The 16,932-nt window shown below is 60.1% G+C and overlaps 7 protein-coding genes across 7 annotated transcripts in view; 3 read left to right on the top strand and 4 right to left on the bottom strand.

Annotated features, from left to right (window-relative positions):
• The first annotated feature begins 1,069 nt into the window (after nt 1–1,069).
• On the top strand, nt 1,070–3,378 carry GGTG_07324 (hypothetical protein). Its single transcript, XM_009225148.1, has one exon. The coding sequence runs from the start codon at nt 1,473–1,475 to the stop codon at nt 2,748–2,750; it is 1,278 nt and encodes a 425-aa protein (XP_009223412.1). The 5' UTR covers nt 1,070–1,472; the 3' UTR covers nt 2,751–3,378.
• GGTG_07325 (tRNA pseudouridine synthase B) lies at nt 3,120–5,263 on the bottom strand. Its single transcript, XM_009225149.1, has 2 exons — nt 5,037–5,263; nt 3,120–4,915 (listed from the first exon to the last, which is right to left on the bottom strand). Exons 1-2 carry the CDS (start codon nt 5,101–5,103, stop codon nt 3,480–3,482), a joined length of 1,503 nt encoding a protein of 500 aa, XP_009223413.1. The 5' UTR covers nt 5,104–5,263; the 3' UTR covers nt 3,120–3,479.
• Nucleotides 5,264–5,373: 110 nt separating this feature from the next.
• On the top strand, nt 5,374–8,020 carry GGTG_07326 (hypothetical protein). Its single transcript, XM_009225150.1, has 3 exons — nt 5,374–5,825; nt 5,898–7,443; nt 7,513–8,020. Exons 1-3 carry the CDS (start codon nt 5,576–5,578, stop codon nt 7,619–7,621), a joined length of 1,905 nt encoding a protein of 634 aa, XP_009223414.1. The 5' UTR covers nt 5,374–5,575; the 3' UTR covers nt 7,622–8,020.
• A 70-nt stretch (nt 8,021–8,090) lies between these two features.
• Nucleotides 8,091–12,796, top strand: GGTG_07327 (XPG domain-containing protein). Its single transcript, XM_009225151.1, has 6 exons — nt 8,091–8,755; nt 9,599–9,638; nt 9,729–10,063; nt 10,190–10,287; nt 10,344–11,782; nt 11,864–12,796. The coding sequence occupies exons 1-6, from the start codon at nt 8,749–8,751 to the stop codon at nt 12,147–12,149; spliced, it is 2,205 nt and encodes a 734-aa protein (XP_009223415.1). The 5' UTR covers nt 8,091–8,748; the 3' UTR covers nt 12,150–12,796.
• A 135-nt stretch (nt 12,797–12,931) lies between these two features.
• Nucleotides 12,932–13,342, bottom strand: GGTG_07328 (hypothetical protein; the record flags this gene model as incomplete). Its single annotated transcript, XM_009225152.1, has 1 exon — nt 12,932–13,342. One exon carries the CDS (start codon nt 13,340–13,342, stop codon nt 12,932–12,934), a length of 411 nt encoding a protein of 136 aa, XP_009223416.1.
• Nucleotides 13,343–14,436: 1,094 nt separating this feature from the next.
• On the bottom strand, nt 14,437–15,911 carry GGTG_07329 (hypothetical protein; the record flags this gene model as incomplete). The annotated part of the gene is made up of 2 exons (XM_009225153.1): nt 14,437–14,778; nt 14,829–15,911. 2 exons carry the CDS (start codon nt 15,909–15,911, stop codon nt 14,437–14,439), a joined length of 1,425 nt encoding a protein of 474 aa, XP_009223417.1.
• Nucleotides 15,912–16,493: 582 nt separating this feature from the next.
• The window catches only part of GGTG_07330 (hypothetical protein), a gene marked incomplete at both ends in the record, with an annotated part of 1,024 nt that continues 585 nt past the window's right edge, over nt 16,494–16,932 (bottom strand). Inside the window, one exon of the mRNA XM_009225154.1 lies at nt 16,494–16,907. Coding sequence (XP_009223418.1) covers nt 16,494–16,907 — 414 coding nt within the window. The remainder of the gene's footprint in view (nt 16,908–16,932) is intronic.

Here is a 16,932-nt window from a genome sequence, read left to right on the forward strand (position 1 = left end):
GGGGGGGTCTGCCACCAATTCCCCGAGGATGCGTCAGGTCCAAGTCGTTGACAGAGTCAGGAGTCGAATATGGTGATGGGCAAAGCATGTCCTGGAGCGGCAGCCAAAAGCAACACGTACGTAAATGAGACTGGATGGAATCTTTAGACGAGACTGCTGGAGATTGCTGTCTCGATTGTGTAAAAGGACAAGGAAAACGGATCGATCCTCTACTGGGTGGCTCTCATGGGTTCGTCGGATCATTTTTCGGGGCTCACGAAGGCGCGCAACCCGGCAGCCATCGTTCCAGCATGCCTTCCTGTTATATCCAGATGAACATGCTGCCCATAGTTTCAGCGCGCCCACGAGCTCGGGGGTGGTGAATCTGGAAATATGGGTTGGGCTCCGACGACCACAAGGACTGCCCTCGAGCCCGAGAGCTTGTTTGGCGCCCGCCCTGTTCCTAACGCTTCCCAACAAGCGCAGTGCACAGCCCATCGTCTACGAGGTCCACGAGCCCGGTCCTGCGGGCTCGTCGGGTGGAACAACAGCCGGGACCGGCAAAGGCAGCAAAACACTATCGTACAGCAATATTTCATTCCTTTCTGCCCGCTTCGCCTGCCCGAAAAGGAGGGGGTGGGGGCCAGGAAGTGGCGGTTGGGGTGGTTCGCCAGCTGGCCCCGAGGTGGGCATTTTAGGGCGGGTAGGGAGCCGCCGCTAGGGCTGGGGTGTCTGCCTAGAAATAGCATCAATGATCCTCAATGCCGGCCTAGGCGGGACCGGGAGTCACGCACAGGCTAGGGGGGGCCTAGAACCAACCAAAGCACGCCGCCTGGACCGAGCCAACCCGCCCGATCCCTGCACCAGGATGGCGTGGGCCGGGGGCTTTTTTGGTAGGATTCGATTTTAGCAATCCGTACGATGGGGTTTGCTTGCGCTGGATACCACCATCGCGTGGCCATTCGATCCCATTGGAATTGATGCTAGCTGTAGGGCACACTTTGGCTACTGCAGCGGCTAGTTTGCCACGCCGTTCGAGCTGAATAAAAGGCCCTGGTGGACCCCGTCCTTGTCAGCATCATTGATCTCGTTCCCTCTGCCTTCACCTGGAGAGCTCGTCACCGAACAAGAACCAACCCATTCTTTTGCAGACAAAACTACAAGCCAAGCGCTAATCCAAATTAACTCACATCACATTTCCCAGCCATAGGAAACCCTTCCATCGTTTAGAGATATCTCTTTTTTTCCATCCAGACGTTGGACAAAAGCCATCGCAGTCGCAGTAATAGCCCGAGTCTTACTCTACTTGACACCACCACAGTCAGCACCCCTTGCTCTCTTTTACTACGACCCAGGCCAGTCCCACCCACGCTCTCTACCTTTGTGCACACACAGCCCGCCCATTAGCATCAGCATCACGCAGCAGCTACACGAATAGCTGCACCCTCAAGCCCGAAAAAGAACAAGGCAGCAGAGAGTGAAGAAGGCGGCACATGTCCGCCAAGGCCATCACAATCACAAACTTGACGGCCTCGTCGTCACCGGCGGCAGCGGGCTCGGGGCCCGGGAGGCCCGCCATGATGGGCGCCTCCTCGGGCTTCCGCCCGCAGTACAAGCCGCAACAGCAGTTCCCGCGCCGCGAGAGGCTATTCGACGGCCTTGAGCCGCAGCAGCGCGTCCGCCCGCCGGGCGTCTCGACGCTGTCCGTCTCGGCCTCGCGGTTATCTACAGGTGGTGGTACTATTACCACTACCACGACGGCAGCGAGGTCGTCGCCCCTGCACTCCCCCTCGTACTCGTCCGCCTCGACCTCGCCCACCGCCTCCGAGGCCAGCAGTAGCAGCTGCTGCCCCAAGTGCGGCTTCGACACGCCCGCGTCGTCGACCGCGTCCTCGCCTGTATCCGCCACGTCGCCGACAACATGCGCGGGCGGCCGCTGCAGCGCCGTGCTGGCCGACGCCAAGGCGCAGATCGGCGACCTGCAGACGCAGGTGCGGCGGCTGACGGAGAAGGCGTTCGAGGACGTCGAGAAGCGCGCCAGCTACGAGGAGGAGCTCGGCAAGCTGCGGCGCGCCCTGCGCAACTCGACGGCCGCCGCCGCCGCCGCCGTGCCGGCGTCGTCCTCGGCAGCAAGCCTGGTTGGCTCCTTGTGGGGCGGGAACGGCAGCAGCAACAACACACTAGCTGCAAAACCGGCCATGCAGCGCTCGCCCACGGACCCCATGGCGGACAGGCTGCTGGTGGCGCTCAGCAAGGAGGAGCACCGGCGCAAGGACGGCGACGCGACGCTCGAGGAGCTGCTGGTGGCGCTGACGCGCGAGCAGCAGCTGCGCGCGGCCGCCGAGGCGCGCGAGCTCGACGCCAGCCGCGAGGTCGAGGAGCTGAGCGCGAGCCTGTTCGAGGAGGCCAACGAGATGGTGGCCACGGAGCGCCGCGACAAGGCCGCGCTCGAGGGGCGCGTGGTCGGGCTCGAGGCCCGCAACGCCGAGCTCGAGGGCCGCGTCGCCGAGCTGGAGCAGGCCGGCGCCGAGCTCGAGGGCCGCGCTGCCGGCCTGGCCGAGCGCAACGTCCTGCTCGAGAGCCAGAGCAGGGAGCTGAAGGTCAGGGACGACGAGACGAGACAGCGGCTCGAGGCGCGCATCGAGGAGCTCGAGGAGCGCAACGCCATGCTGCACCGCCGCGACGAGGAGAAGCGGAACCGGCTCGAGAGGTTAGAGCTGGCCGTCGAGAGGATCGAGCGCGTCAAGGAGCTGCTCGCCGAGGAGATCTAATGGACTGCATGGAAATTGAATGTCTCTTTTTTTTCTCTCGTCTTTTTTTCTTTTGCTTTCTTTACAGCTAGATACCCTCTCTTCTTTCCATCTACCTGCATATCTTGCCATCTCCTTTGTTTATCAACCACTCTCGGGCGCTTGGAAAGGGGCACATGGAAAATATTGGAAGCTGTCAAGGGACTGGAATTGGCCGGACTTTGCATGGATGATGGTTCATCATATCTACCACAAAGGCTTGGGAGAATCCCTGCTCTGTCTGTGGCTGCCACCGCACCAGCATTGCAAACATGATCAGGGAAGGACATGGAAGTTGGGACGACATGGACATGAAGACCAGAATGGGCATCTATTTACAGACTGGGAATATCGGCAGGCGCACAAGGGCGGCAGGGAATTGTGTCTACATAAACTCTAATTGTGGGCTATAATATCTACTTATCAAACAGGCAAACACATGTCAAGGGAGACTTGGGACGTAGATACCGCGAGAGGGCAAAGACACAAAACAAAAGAACAAAAATAAAACTGCATGAATAAACGCCGGCGCTATGCTATCTTCAAACCGTGAGCTGCCGAGACATCTGTCAAAAGCTGGTGGGGGATCGCCGGACCCTGAACGGCGTCCATGGCTAGCGGAGTAAGCAGCCCGCAACCCCCTCCCATGCCTTTTTTCGAGTGACGGCCTCCACAAACTCCTTCATCTCTTTCGGGCGAATCCTTTTCGGATCATGGGGCTGCCTTCTCTTCAGCCTTGGTCTCGGCAGGAGCGGCTGCGTCGGAAATCCCGGTCCACTCCTCATCGTCACAAGTCACACCATTCTTGGGCTCCTTCGCTGCCTCGGCTTCTGCTGTTGGGTTTGCCATTTCGGATTTGACCGCCTCGGCGTCGCCGTAAATGCTCTTGAGCGCGCCCACGTTGGGCAGGTGCGTCGAGGACCATGTGTGCAGGATCCTTTCGACGTGGGGCCCCCAGACGGGCTCCCCCTTGGCCAAGACGTCATACTCTATGCAGTTGTCCTTGCCGAGGACGTAGTCGCCCTGCCGCGAGCGCTCCAGCTCAGCCATCATGGCGGCCGAGCCGACCTTCTCGCCAAGCTCGTGGCAGAAGCTGCGGACGTAGAAGCCCGAGGTGACGGTCATGCGCACCCTACAGGCCGGCGGGCCCTTGTCAGACCATGGCGGCGGCGCGTCGGCCGCGGGCGCCTTCGGGACCAGGTCCGACCCACGCCCCTTGGGCGGCCCGCCCGGCGGCAGCTCTCCGAGGGCGCCCGACATCATGGGCTCGGGTCTCTGGTGGCCGGCGCCCCGCTGCGCCGCCCTCTGCTCCCGCTTCATCTGCTTCTTGCTGAGCGGCTGGTCGGAGCCGTCGGCCTTGCGTTTCCGGCCCGTCTGCTTGTCAAAGATGAGCTTGTCCTGCCGCTCCTCGGCCTTTTCCTTGAACGACTGGTGTGCGGCAAAGGCGCGGTCTTCCTCCTGCTCCTGCTCCGGCGTGAGTTTCTTGCCCGTAGTCTGCTCCTGCTCGGCCGACCATACGCGCTCGGCGAGGCTCTTCTCGGCGATGCCGGCCTCCTCGGCGGGCCAGCGGTGCGGGTGCGATCCCGGCTCGTACCACTCGACCAGCTCCAGATCCGTCACCTCCACCTCGCGCGTCTCGATCTCTCGCGGGATGGGCTTGCCCTCGCGGGCGTACTCGTACAGGGGCTTTCCGTTCATCTTGAGGGCGCTGTACAGCGGCGGCATCTGGCGGTAGCGGCCGCGGAACGAGCCAAGGGCGGCCTCAACCTTGTCGCGCGTGACATCATCGTAGGAGCGGCGCTGCAGGATGCGGCCGACGCGGTCGTATGTATCGGTAGAGGCGCCGAACAGCACCACCGTCTCGTACGTCTTTGTGCACTCGAGGAAGTTCTGCAGCGACTTGGTGCCGCGGCCGACGCCCAGGATCAGCACGCCCGTGGCCAGCGGGTCCAGCGTGCCGCCGTGGCCCATCTTGACCTGCACCTTCTGCTTGGCCTTGCTGCGGCGCTTGCGGTCCCTAGCCGCCTGCGCCCGCCGCTCCTCCTCCTCCCGCTCGAGCGCGGGCTTGAACAGGCGCGAGGGGTTGAAGTAGGACTGGCAGTCGCGGATGACCTGGGCCGACGACATGCCCATTGGCTTGTTTATGGCTGGGAGTTGGAGCGCGCCGTCGCGTCAGTGTTAGCTGTGTTGGACAGCGCGGGCGCGGGTTGGTCGCATGGGCTGGCGCGACAAGTGCGACGGGGTTTTCTCTCGACGCTGCGAACATACCAAAGACGCCATCGAGACCCGTTGCCTGCGCCATCTGGACCGCAAGGTTGCCGATCGCGCGCTTCATTCACCCGTCAAAACTAAGGAGAAGCCTAAAAGCCGGCGGGCGTGATGGGCTGAGGGGAAGGAGGGGATCAAGTGGGAGGGATGTCTCGAGCCTCGATCGACCCCGTCCTTTTTTTCTTTCTTTTTTTCTTTTTTTCTTTCATGCATCCAGGCAAGCTTCGCCAACTCCCATTGTCCCTGGCTCGCACCCCTGCAGCCCCCACTTGGGGTACTCAAGTGTGGGACGGGCAGCCGCTAACAGTAGCCCCGCCATACCAGTGGAGCTTCAACAATCCATTTCCAACGCGTTGCTTAATTGAGGGAGACGACACCACCACAATCCACAATCGCGTCACCCCTCCCTCGCTCAGATAGCGGTAGAGCTTCACGCCAACCACTTGTTTTCGCCAGACTGCCGGCTCTCCTCTTGTCTACCCTGCCATCACATACCTAGGTAGCCTGCAATCACACTTTCCGCACCGCCCTCGGCAACTATGGCCGGTAGGCGTCGGCGGGCGGCCGCGTCCACCAGGACACTGTACCAACCCGAGTTGAGGGTCCTCCATCGTCTGGACCCCGAGTTCGGTGAGGACAACGAAGAAACGACTGATCCTGTACTCGAGGAGGCTGCCGTCTTTAAGATGGACGGCACAACCATGGCCAACGTGCTGGAAATGACGGCACACGGCCCGTTTGTCGTCCGCGGAAAACTGGTTGTTAACGCGCCGAGGCACCGCCGTCGTCGTACGTCCCTTGTCGCCTGCCCTTGACCGCGAAATATGTGCTAAGTCTGCCATGTGGGTGGCTGTTCAATAGTACTCAACCCTAAGCTCGACAGTGTGTACATCGAGGTGTCGAAGAGCACCCAATATTCTATTGGCTTCGACTACCAGGGCAACCCTTGCCCTTCAGTTTGGATCATGGGTGAATCTGGCTGGATGGAGATCACACCGGCGCGCGAGTACAGACCCATATTCGATAAGATGATGGAAGGCATCACTCTCTATTACCGCATCCAAGACTCGTACAACAATCTGGTCGGCTCCAAAACAGGAACCAAGCGGGCCAGTATCATGAAGAAGGCCAACATACGCGATGTCTTCTTGGGATACGCTCGCCGCGTTGGCGACGGTGTTCTCTTTCCCGAGGTCGAGCAGCGCTGCGACGACCACGTCCTGTTTCTGCTCGACCAGTTTTCCAAAGAGCGGAAAGAGAATTTCGACTGGGGCGAGTGTAGCTTTGTCACCTACATGAAACTGCGTCACCCCCACCGGCAGGAAGAGCTGAACAGGGCTCAAGCGAAGGCCATTAGAAATGGCGTTTTCACAGCCAACACGGAGACAACTACCCCGGCCACTCAGGCTCAGGCTGAAAAGCAGTCGGGTGACGAGATGATGGAGGACGACGAGACTGAAGATCAGGGCGAGGAAGAGCAAAAAGCGACGCCGAGAACAAGCAACAGCCAAAGTTCATCCCCCAACCCTCCCGGGCATGCACCACAAACATCGTCCTTCGCATCTCGCCGTCCACCAGAAGGAGGTCCATTCTTTGCCGACTTGATCAATGAGGTGGCGGACGCGGCCGGCAACATACACAAGCACAAGCATTCGAAATATGCTTCCAGCATTTACATGAAATGCAGGCTCAAGCACACCGAGCACAAGTGCGGCGCGGAACTACTATCGCTTTATGCGCCTGACCTGCTCAGATTGCTGGATCGGCATAAGTTTGGAGCAAGCCCATTTTGGGCCTGGCTGGAACAAGAAGCCGCGTCTCCGCCAACACATTTGGAGCACATCAGTCTCGAGGAAATTCCCTACCGACTCTTCCGCCGCGTAAAAGCGGCGTCGAAGCAGGCCAACACCGGCTCCGAATCGCCAGCCGTATTAACCCCACCGTCCCATACCCAGCCCGACGCGCCGCGACCACAACATGCTGGAAAAGTGCCGGCACTGCGATTAGCCTCTAGAAAGCGGCCATTCGAGGACGAAGGCAGCTACGAGAGTAGCGAGGCCGACAACCGCGCGAGCTACGCAAAGGAGGCCGCTAGGAAACGAGCAACGCCTCGAGCTCGGCAGGCAAGCAGCGACGATTCGGAAACCTCAGACACGGGCAGTGTTGCCAAAGGCAACAACGTTTCCAAAATCGTGCTCAAATCGTATCCCATGCAAACGGACAAGCCTAAGGGCCCGCGGGGCACGTGGGTGTGCGAGGAGGACGGCTGTGGGCACGTGGTGCGGTCAGCGCTGGACCCGGAGCAGAGGCAGCTCGTGCTGCAGCACATGCGGGAGCACACTTCGGCCAAGGGAGTGCGTGCAATGCAGGCTGAGCAGGAGGGCAGGCTGAATGGGTTGCCCATCCAGTAAGTATCTTTAACCATAATATCTCGGGGCATAGTGAAGTACTACCTGCTAACCAATTTTTCATATAGGAACCTCCTCGACAAGATTTTAAAGGAGGGGAAGAGGAAGAAGGAGCGGAAATCGGCGACGCTCGAAAACGTCCCTGAGCGCATCAGGCGCGCCGGCTTGGGTTGGTAAACAAGGCCGTCCGCGTCTTTTCTCTCGAATTCTTTCGGAAGGCTTCTCGGTTTAAAGCACCAATGTGGGGTTAGGTTATGGCATCGGACTAGCGTTGGAATTTATCTGGGGTTGTGGTTAGCGGGGCATCTTTTCTGCAGGTCGTTGGCGACTTGCCGCCTTTGCACTTGCATTATGCGGACACGGGTGAAGGGTGTAGGTATTGACTTGATGTTAAAACGGTAATTACCTGTAAAAGACGTAGGAAACATGACGTGGAAGCACAAGGCCAGGGGAAAGTGCGGTCGACTGTGATCGCCGACAGGGGTGCCCACGCCATATGACGAGTATCAGCCACAAAGCCACGCGACCCAAGCCACAGCGCACAGGGAACTACAAAATCCAGCTCAATTGGCCCCGCCAATGTGGTAGTGCGCGCCAATTCAGGCGTCAACGGCAGAGCTCCAGCTGGCTTTCAGTGCGTGCGTCAAAAAACGGGAGGAATTGGATGTGGGAGGACAGAATCAGGACCAGTCAACCAGGGCCACGAAACGAGCCTCGACTCGGCCTTTCCCGCGCAACCTCCCTCCTCCCCCGCCCCGAAGACAAACCCCCCCCCTTGCGACTCCTCTCGGGCAGGATAAAAGAGACGACGGGCCTGCGAAACCGCTCCGGCTCCCGCGCTGCCCGGCTTTCTTTTTTCTTGCGTCTTCCTCTCCTACGTGCCATGACAAGCTCCGAGTCGTTCATTCTGGCATCGCCTGTTGTTTTGCCCTCGTCGTCGTGTGCCTGTTCTCGGCATTTCTAGCCCGTGTAACATCATTAATTTTTTCCTTCCTCTTTTTTCTGTCGCCCACCTTCCGTCCCGACCACGGCGCCCGGCGTTCCCTGTGCTCCCCTGCCAGCACTCGACACCGCACCTGACGCCACACCATCTCGCGCGCGAGCTAGGTGCACGCACCGCACCTACCGCCTTTGCAGCCCAGCACCACAGCGACTACACGCGACCCCCCATCCGTCCCCCGTTGTGCGCGCGCGCGCGTATAGCTGCTGCGGAGAAGTAGTCCAAGTCGCTGTTCCTGTCGGAGGGCTGTGCTGGTGGTCAGACTTTTGGAGGCTAGGTTGAGCTTGCTGTAGACGCCGTCAAGATGCCTTGTGAGTTGCTGTCCTGTTTCCCCTGGTGCGTCCGCCGTCCGTCCGCCGAGGCCGTGTGGGAGCGAGCTCCTGCGTTCTGTCGCTGCTGCCGGCCGAGCACCATGCTCTCTGCCCGGGCTTCTGCCCGTCGCCGTGCCGTCCGACCTCGTCAGACCAAGCAATCCCGTCTGTTCGCCCGATCCCGCCCAAGCCGGAAACCTGCCTACCTGCGCCCCAGATCCGCCAGGCTCGACCGTCGCAAGCCACGTCGTTCCTTCCGCCGCCTTCCCACATTGGACTGAGCCTCAGCCTGCCCATCCCAGACACATTCGTCGTGCTGTGTGCGACTCAACTGTCCGACGGTCCCTCGGCCTGCGCCTGCCGCCAGCTGTCCGAGCTTGCCGGGAGCTTTATTCCGCCCACGACTCTCATCGCAACCCTCACCCCTGCCAAACTCTCCCTCTCGTCCACCAAGGCACCTGCCAACTCCACGCCGCGCAGCCCGTCACCCAATCCTCCGTCCCGTCTCTGCCTTGGACCATTGTACTACAGATTTGGCCTCGTATCTTCGCGCCCACACCACCGACAACCCTAGACCAAGGACGAGCAAGGATAGTTTTGATCTTGTCATCACCCCTATCTTTCTCTCTTCCGCTGCCCGCTTTCCTGTCCGCGCAAAGGCTGGCATGATGGCTACTATTGCAATGGTGCCCCATGGCGCCATGGCGCCGGACAGGCTCTGGATCGGCCCGCAGCACCTTCACCTGCACCCATACGCATACGGCGGCGGACGCGAGATGCCTTTTGAAGGAGACGACATGTTGTCGCTGCCCGACTCGCTAACCTCGAAACCCACGAATGCAGCCTGCCTCGTCGAGGATGATTACATCAACGGACAGGCGACGTATGTGTCTAGCCCTCTTCTAATACGTCTTCTAATGCAGTCTTCTGATACTGGCCTCTTGCTAACCATACATCTCTTCGTTCCCTGCAGGTCTCACAACATTGCCGAGCTCGCGGATTGTGCCATCGCCGTCGACGCTACCTACTACCTGCAACGCATGCTGACGAACCCGCCGAGCCGAGAACCCCTCCTGACTGCGCTGGGTGGACTCACTGGTGTGCACAATCACATAGACAGCGACCTGGCCCAATGGGAGGAGCACAAGGTCACCCCGCTCTTCGTCTTTGACGGCCAGTCTATCACAGGTCAGGATGAGGTTTTTATCCGGCGTGCCCGCCGCGCCATCGAACAGTCCAACCACGCCTGGGAGTTGTATGTGAACGGTCAGGCTCAGGAGGCTGTTGATTCCTTTGGCAATCACAATGGTATGATCGCTTTCTCTCCTGCATGGCGGCGGCTAGCCAGGGGCACTCGGGGGACCCGGGGCACCCAGGGCACTATTCCGAGGCGGCCTAGTCTTGGCAGCCCATCAGATGCTAACTTCGATATAGGAGCCTTCCGTCCGCAGACTCTCTATCCGATGCTGCAGGGCATCCTGAAGCGCCGGGGCCTACACTTCCTGGTGCCCCCCTTCAATGCTGCAGCCCAGGTATGCTCTCCCACTCACTCTCTCCAACGACCAAAACCTAATCAAGTCTCCTTCAGATCGCGTATCTCGACATGATTGACTCGGACCAGTGCGGTGGAATCATGGGCCCCCAGGAGCTTCTTCTCTATCCCATCAAGGACAGCGTGATCCGGGAGCTGGACTGGACCAACAAGCAAGTCAAGGCCATCTCCAAAAAGCAAATCATCAAGCAGCTTGCGGTCGAAGAGAATACGTTCGCCGACGGTCTCCTCATGGTTGGCACGTCGTTCCTGCCCCCCTTCCCTTCGCTGCTGGACCACAGCGGCCTCTCGACGACGCGTCGGCAGCACCTTGTGGACGCTGTTAACATCCTGCGAGCGTCTGACAAGTCGGTGGCCGCGGCCTGCCACTCGTTCAGCGACGTGCTCAAGTCTCACGATCCCTACTGGCTCGACAAGTATCACAAGGCCAAGATGGCCGTGGCCCATTTCATATACATTGCTGAGGACGGTGAGGTCAAGGTCAACGATTTTGACAAGCTGACCAAGGACAACCACGAGTACCTTGGCCTGCAGCTGCCGTCGGAGCTGTTTCACTACGTCAATATTGGTCTGATTGGGCCCAGGATTCTGAGCTGGATCACGCATAGCAAGATCACGGTGCTGCCCACAATCGACGGGCAGGTCTCGGAAGAGTACCGCAACCTGGTGACCAAGCAGCTGGTGACGGTCAAGGAGATGACGCTGGGCCTCCTCATCCCGCGCCTCAACCGCGGCATCCAGTTCCGCGAGGTGGTGATGAAGGTGTGGTTTGACGACAAGTTCTCGTACACGGTTAACTACAGCAACCTCCAGCCGTCACCCAGCCTACGTGCCGCCAGCTGGCTTGTGACGGACACGACGCTCAGGTCGCACTTCCCCAAGCCCGACTCTGGGTCCATTGTGTTTGAGGTCTTGGCGCTCAAGAACCGTGATTTCGTCAACGTGACGTCGACCAAGGATAGGATCAAGGGCGCGTCGCTCGACTCTGCCGACGTGATCGTGTCGATCGCCATCTGGAGGTTCATGCACCTGCGCGGCTACGTGACGGACACGCACGAGCTGACGCCGTGGGGTCAGGCGGTTGCTCAGGCCATCTCGGCGGTCCAGCCCGTGGCCAAGCAGAACCCCGAGTTTGAGGGTCTTTTCGAGGGGGTCCTGATGGCGTTCGAGATGATCAGGTACGGACTGCTGCACACGAAGCAGCGGGTAGAGGAGTCGCACGGGCTTCCGCTTAACGGCACCGAGGACGACAAGGGCAGTCTCCTCTTGCTCAGCCGCGTCGCGACGCTCCTCAAGCTGCGCCACCTGCCCACCGGCTACACGGGGCCTCTCAACAAGACGCTCCTAGTCTTCCATTCGCTGGCCTCGACCGTTCGCGACGCAAACCGAGACCTTGTCGAGGCCATCATAGCCTCCATGTTTATGTTTGCGCAGGCACAACGCGAGCGGGACGACGCATGGCAGATTGCAAACAGGTGAGCAGCTACCAGAGTCGCTTGGGCATCCGTCTTGGGCATCAGTCTTGGACATCAGTCAACTAACTCATCTCCCACCAGGCTCCCCTTCATCAACGACCCGGATATCGCCTTCGGTATTGCCGTCAAGACGCTTCTCGACGAGGTCATTGTCGGAGAGTCGGCCAAAGACCGACGCCAGCGCATCGAAGAGTTCCCACCCAACTTCATGCCACACGCTGTCCACTTCAACGAAGACCTCGAGATCTTTTACTCCTTCTTTGAGGCTGTCGCCAGCGGCGTCAAGAGCCTCCCCGAGAAAGAGTTGTCTGGGGCGGACAAGGCAAGTTGGGAAAAGGCCGCTCAATACCTCAAACTAAGAAGATGATGAGAGGTGATTGTGGGACAGCCGCGACTGGGACTGTCAGGTCTTTGGTGCTGTGGAGATGGGCTCTTTCTACACAGTTCAATGCTTGTTGTGTCTGGCTGGACCCTTTGCAAACAAAAAAATATATACCATCCCCGACCTGATGCCCGGGCTCATCTGGCGGCCCGATGAGGAGAGCAGAGTAACCACGATGAATGATGCACATGCATGTTTGATCTGAGCCATTCGGCACCTGACAATTATTTGTTTCGATTCACCGATTTGACAAACAGTCAAGGGCATTCAGTGTTGGGGTTGGTTTTGTTTTCCGATGCGTTGATAGTTGGGTTGCGAAACGGATAACAATATCAGGTGTAAAATTTGGTACATGGACGGGGCAGGCACGAGAGATGGCGTTCGCAGCACGCCGGTATACCAACCAAGAATGCTGCCTCGACCTGATGCTCCTCATGATGAGAAATGTAGCCGTCTTGTGTCTGTTTATGTACTACAGTTGACTGGCTACTTTGCAATAATCAACTCCGTTTACGCAATGTCTCATCTTCTCGATGCACCAACCGGCGCGCGTGGGTATAAAGAAGTGCATATATATATTCATGGTCATAACTAAACAAATAAACAAACCGACAATGCTCGCATCATCGCCAGAAGCAACCCTCACGCTTGGTCGCCTTTCTTTCCCCGACATAATGTCGCCACAGCTTCCCCCCTAGTTCCCCATCCTATGGTACTGTTCACTTTGGGGGGGCTTGATCTTGGCTATCATCACACACCTCCCGACACTAGGAGCTGCGGGTGATCATGCGCGCGGAAGCACCCTCGGGGACGGGCTTCTCGCTGTCGGCGTGCTCCTCGATGACGTGGCGCTTGGCGGGCCCGGGCCTGGCGACGCTGCGGCAGTTGAAGCCGTCGTCGCACTGCGTTACGCAGCCGAAGCCCAGGTCCTGGCACTGGGGGTCGCGGGCGCTGAGGCGCGAGGGGGCGGCGGCGGCTTGCTCAGAGACGATGACGGGCTCCACGGCCGTGCTGCGCTTGGTTCTGGCCTCGCAGGAGAACAGTTTCTCCCCGGGCTGGCACCATGGAGCGACCTCCGGGGCGCTGGGGATGGGCGCGGCCTCGGCGGTCCGGCAGAAGGTGAGGCTGAAGATGACGGCGGCCAGGAGCGGCCAGCAGGTAGAGGCTTTGAGCTGCATCTTGTCTGGACTGGGGTTTATGCTCTTTTAAGTCTTGCGGTTGGGTTTGGCTGGGCCGACGTGAGAAGGTTGTTGTGGTTGTTGGTTTGTATAGTAGAACGTGAGATAATGCGGAACAATAAAGGAAAAAGACAATAGTGAAAAACGGTAAGGAAAAGACTTGTAAGAGATCGAGGCTATCCAGGTGGATGGGGAGGGAAAGAGAAACGGAATGGATGGAAGGTTGGTTACGGCGGTATTTATGTTGGATCTGGCCACCACCTGGCGGCACTCTTGCATCTGCCATCGCCAAGTCCGCATCTCGTGTCGTTCGGATTTTGAGTTTCCCGACCCTGGAGAGGACAGGCTTCCCCAGGGGCAGCAGGGCCAAAAAAACGGCCAATACTAAGGACCCGACATTGCTCGTCCCCAAAGCCCGCTTGTCGTCCCTGGATCACGGTCACGGTGGCCATGCTTTTGGGCATAAAAAGAGCGACGGCTGGCTTGGCAAGTTCGTTTCGCCTCGGTTTGGGAAGGATTGAAAACAGTGTTGCAACAGCATGAAGCACATCAAGCCGTCAATGGGCGTCGAATTTGCCGCATTTGGCAGTTGGGTGGGGCGGCTGCCCCCTGGACGCCGTGCCTGGAATCTGGGAAACGAAACCTTGACATGGATTCTGACAGCGGCGTGGCATGAGCGCGGCAAACAGACGGACTGTGCGTGGCTATATGTCTATGGGTCGGGTAACATGACGGGAATTGTACCAACCAACGCTCAGGAGTAGGTTTAAGCTCAAAAGGGCAGGTACCATCTGCGAGGGAAAGAAAGAGGAAAAACCCATTCAGTAACAGGGGGGTAACAGGAGGGTTGAAACTGGGGATCGCAGGGGTCGTGGTGGGTTTTTCCTTTTTCTTTCCCTCGCAGATGGTAACCAAGGCGAAAGAAGTACGATGGACTTGTTCTTCTAGATTGTCATGCAGCGGCGTCCGAGTTGGAACATGGGTCAAACAAAACATACGAAACTGGCAGTTTCTGAAAGAAGTGCTAAATATAACCAGCACATAACCCTCCAAACATGACAAAATCTTGGCGGCGGCTCACCACAGCTTCCGCTCTACTCGCGCTTCTTTCCGATCCTGGGCAGCGACAGCCAGACGGCAAAGAGCACGACAAAGATGGCCAGGATGATGGGCTGCAGCACGGCGACGCCCTTGGCCTGGGCGATGGCGCCGACGGCAAAGGGCACGACGGCGGCGCCCGAGCCGCCCACGGCGGCCGCGAAGCCGATGGCGCTGACGTGCAGGTGCTTGGGCAGAAGCTTGGTGGCGACGACGATGGCGGCGGGGAACAGGGGCCCGATGAAGAAGCCCTGCAGCGACACGGCGACGGCCGAGACGTAGAACTGGGGGACGAGCCAGAAGACGAGCTGGAGGGCCATGGTGGGGACGATGTAGCACTGTTGCGTGTTAGAGTATATAAGAGAAAGAGGAAAGAAGAAATACTCACGGCAACAGCGCGCTTCTCCCCCAGCCTGGGCGTCACGAAGCCCAGCACGACGCGGCCGACGACCAGGCCGAGCCAGAAGCCCATGGCGGACATGCCCGACTCAAAGGCGCCGGCCTGGCGCTGGTCGATCATGAACTTGACGATCCAGCCGCCGATGGAAACCTCGGCGCCGACGTAAGCGAGCAGAAAAGCCGCGACCAGCCAGGTGACGCGGGCGTAGCCCGGCTTAAACAGGGCCTCACGCAGGGCCCCGCGCGTTCCATCCGAGTCCCCGCGGGCCAGCGAGTCGCGGTAGGCCTTGGCGTCGGCGCGCCAAAACGCAGCGACCGACGTGGCCAGCTCGACGGCGGCCATGGCGATCATGACGTAGTAGAAGGTCCACCACGGCAGGCCGGCCGTGACGGCCATGGCGGTGACGACGGGCGGGGCGACGACGGCGCCGAGGCCGTAAAAGGCGTGCAAGAAGCCCAGCACCTCGTTGGCGCGGTCCATGTTGCCGATCCACGCGTTCCACGCCGCGTCCTGCAGGCCGTTGCCGAAGCCGGCGAGCGCAAAGGCCACGACCAGGACCGGGTAGGGGGGGTGGGCGCACACGACGGCGTAGGCGGCCAGGTGGGCCGCGGGCCCGATGGCGGCGACGGCGCGCTGGCCGCCCCAGACGTGCACGCGGTTGTTGATGAGGGCGGACAGGGTGTAGCCGACAAAGGGGGAGAGGAAGACGAGCGAGACGACGACGAAGTTGAGGTCGTAGTAGCGCTCCAGGTGCGGGATCAGCGGGCCGTAGGCGGCGTCGTTGGACCCGCACACGATGAAGCCCCAGAAGGCGGCGGCCACGCGCCAGCGGTTGACGCCGGGCTGGTTCCAGCGCTGCAGCGCCTCGGCCGGCGCCGTGGCCGGGGGCGGCAGGTCGTGGTCGCGCTCGGCGGGGGTGTTGCTGCCCTTGTTGTCGGCGTTGTCCCCGAGCCGCGTGCCTTTTCCCCATGCATGATGCTCGCTGGGAGGAGACGGCCGGGGCGGGAAGCCCTCAAGCTCGATGGGCGTGCCGCATCCGTTCCCCTGCTGGAGAGTCGTGGTAGTAGCCATTATCGAGCTTCTGCGTCGCCAGGGCTAGGATAGGATAGCATGAAAGACTAACAAGGAACTCGGGTCGTCTCCATGCTCTCTTATATGACGACTTCACACGAGCACTTCCATCATCCGAGCAGCGGACGGGAATGAGTGCGAGGTTCCGGTGTTTAGCCGGGTGGGTGTGCGGCAGTGAGGATCGAGGATCGGCCAGCCAGTCAGTGGTGCATTTGCGCACACCATGTGGCGGAATATACGCGGGAATAGGCGGGAAACTTGGCGGGAAGCCTGGTGACTCTGGGGAAAGAAGGGGTCTCGGTCTGGAGCAACACACCGCCACGGCACAGTCCATACACAGTTTATATCCGAGCGGGGCCGCCCACCCCCGCCATCGGAATCACCCTTTTTGGCAACGGCCGCCTAAGTAGAGAGAGTCACTAAACAAAGTCTCGCGGGGATCACGGCCCGAAGCTCCTGACGCCCTTGAAGGTGATGGGGGCAAGAGGCTTGTTGACATTTCCATTACATATCGAGTGAGCAAGTTGGTAATCACACGGCAGGGGTTCATAAAAAAAAACAAAAAAAAAAAAAACACCCCCATCACTCCCCAGCCTTCCTGATCAGCCCGACCAGCGTCCCCAGCACTTCGTCGGCGCTCCTCAGCGCCGTGCTGAGGTGCGCCTCGCCCGCGTACACCTTCAGCCCGGACCCCGCGACCAGCTCGGCCGACCTGCGCGCCATGTGCACCGGCACGTTGACATCATCCTCCCCGTGCCAAAACGTGACCGCCTCCCCGCCTCGGCCGCCCCCCTCCAGCTCCCCCAGCTCGAACCCCCACGGCTCCGCCAGAACCCTCGCCTCCCACGCGGCGCCCATGCCGGCGCGGTCGCCGCGCATCGCGTCCGCCGTGCTTCTAACCAACCCCTCCCGCATGGCCGTCGCGTCGGCCCCCTCGTCGGCCCACGCGCGCCGGTCCGCCTCGCCGCGCCCGCCGCCCAGGTACGTCGCGCCGGCCTCGGCGCGGAGGGCGTCGAGCCCG

This window comes from Gaeumannomyces tritici (assembly GCF_000145635.1).
Source record: "Gaeumannomyces tritici R3-111a-1 unplaced genomic scaffold supercont2.3, whole genome shotgun sequence".
In the NCBI taxonomy this organism is placed as follows: Eukaryota; Fungi; Ascomycota; class Sordariomycetes; order Magnaporthales; family Magnaporthaceae; genus Gaeumannomyces; species Gaeumannomyces tritici.

Excerpts from the sequence above, each read along its gene's own strand:
- GGTG_07324 (XM_009225148.1), top strand. The coding sequence starts at position 1,473 with ATGTCCGCCAAGGCCATCACAATCACAAACTTGACGGCCTCGTCGTCA.
- GGTG_07325 (XM_009225149.1), bottom strand. The coding sequence starts at position 5,103 with ATGAAGCGCGCGATCGGCAACCTTGCGGTCCAGATGGCGCAGGCAACG. Across the intron at positions 4,916-5,036 it reads GGGTCTCGATGGCGTCTTTG|CCATAAACAAGCCAATGGGC; the intron begins GTATGTTCGCAG and ends TCCAACTCCCAG.
- GGTG_07326 (XM_009225150.1), top strand. The coding sequence starts at position 5,576 with ATGGCCGGTAGGCGTCGGCGGGCGGCCGCGTCCACCAGGACACTGTAC. Across the intron at positions 5,826-5,897 it reads GCCGAGGCACCGCCGTCGTC|TACTCAACCCTAAGCTCGAC; the intron begins GTACGTCCCTTG and ends GCTGTTCAATAG. Across the intron at positions 7,444-7,512 it reads CTGAATGGGTTGCCCATCCA|GAACCTCCTCGACAAGATTT; the intron begins GTAAGTATCTTT and ends TTTTTCATATAG.
- GGTG_07327 (XM_009225151.1), top strand. Across the intron at positions 9,639-9,728 it reads TACATCAACGGACAGGCGAC|GTCTCACAACATTGCCGAGC; the intron begins GTATGTGTCTAG and ends CGTTCCCTGCAG. Across the intron at positions 10,064-10,189 it reads TTCCTTTGGCAATCACAATG|GAGCCTTCCGTCCGCAGACT; the intron begins GTATGATCGCTT and ends ACTTCGATATAG.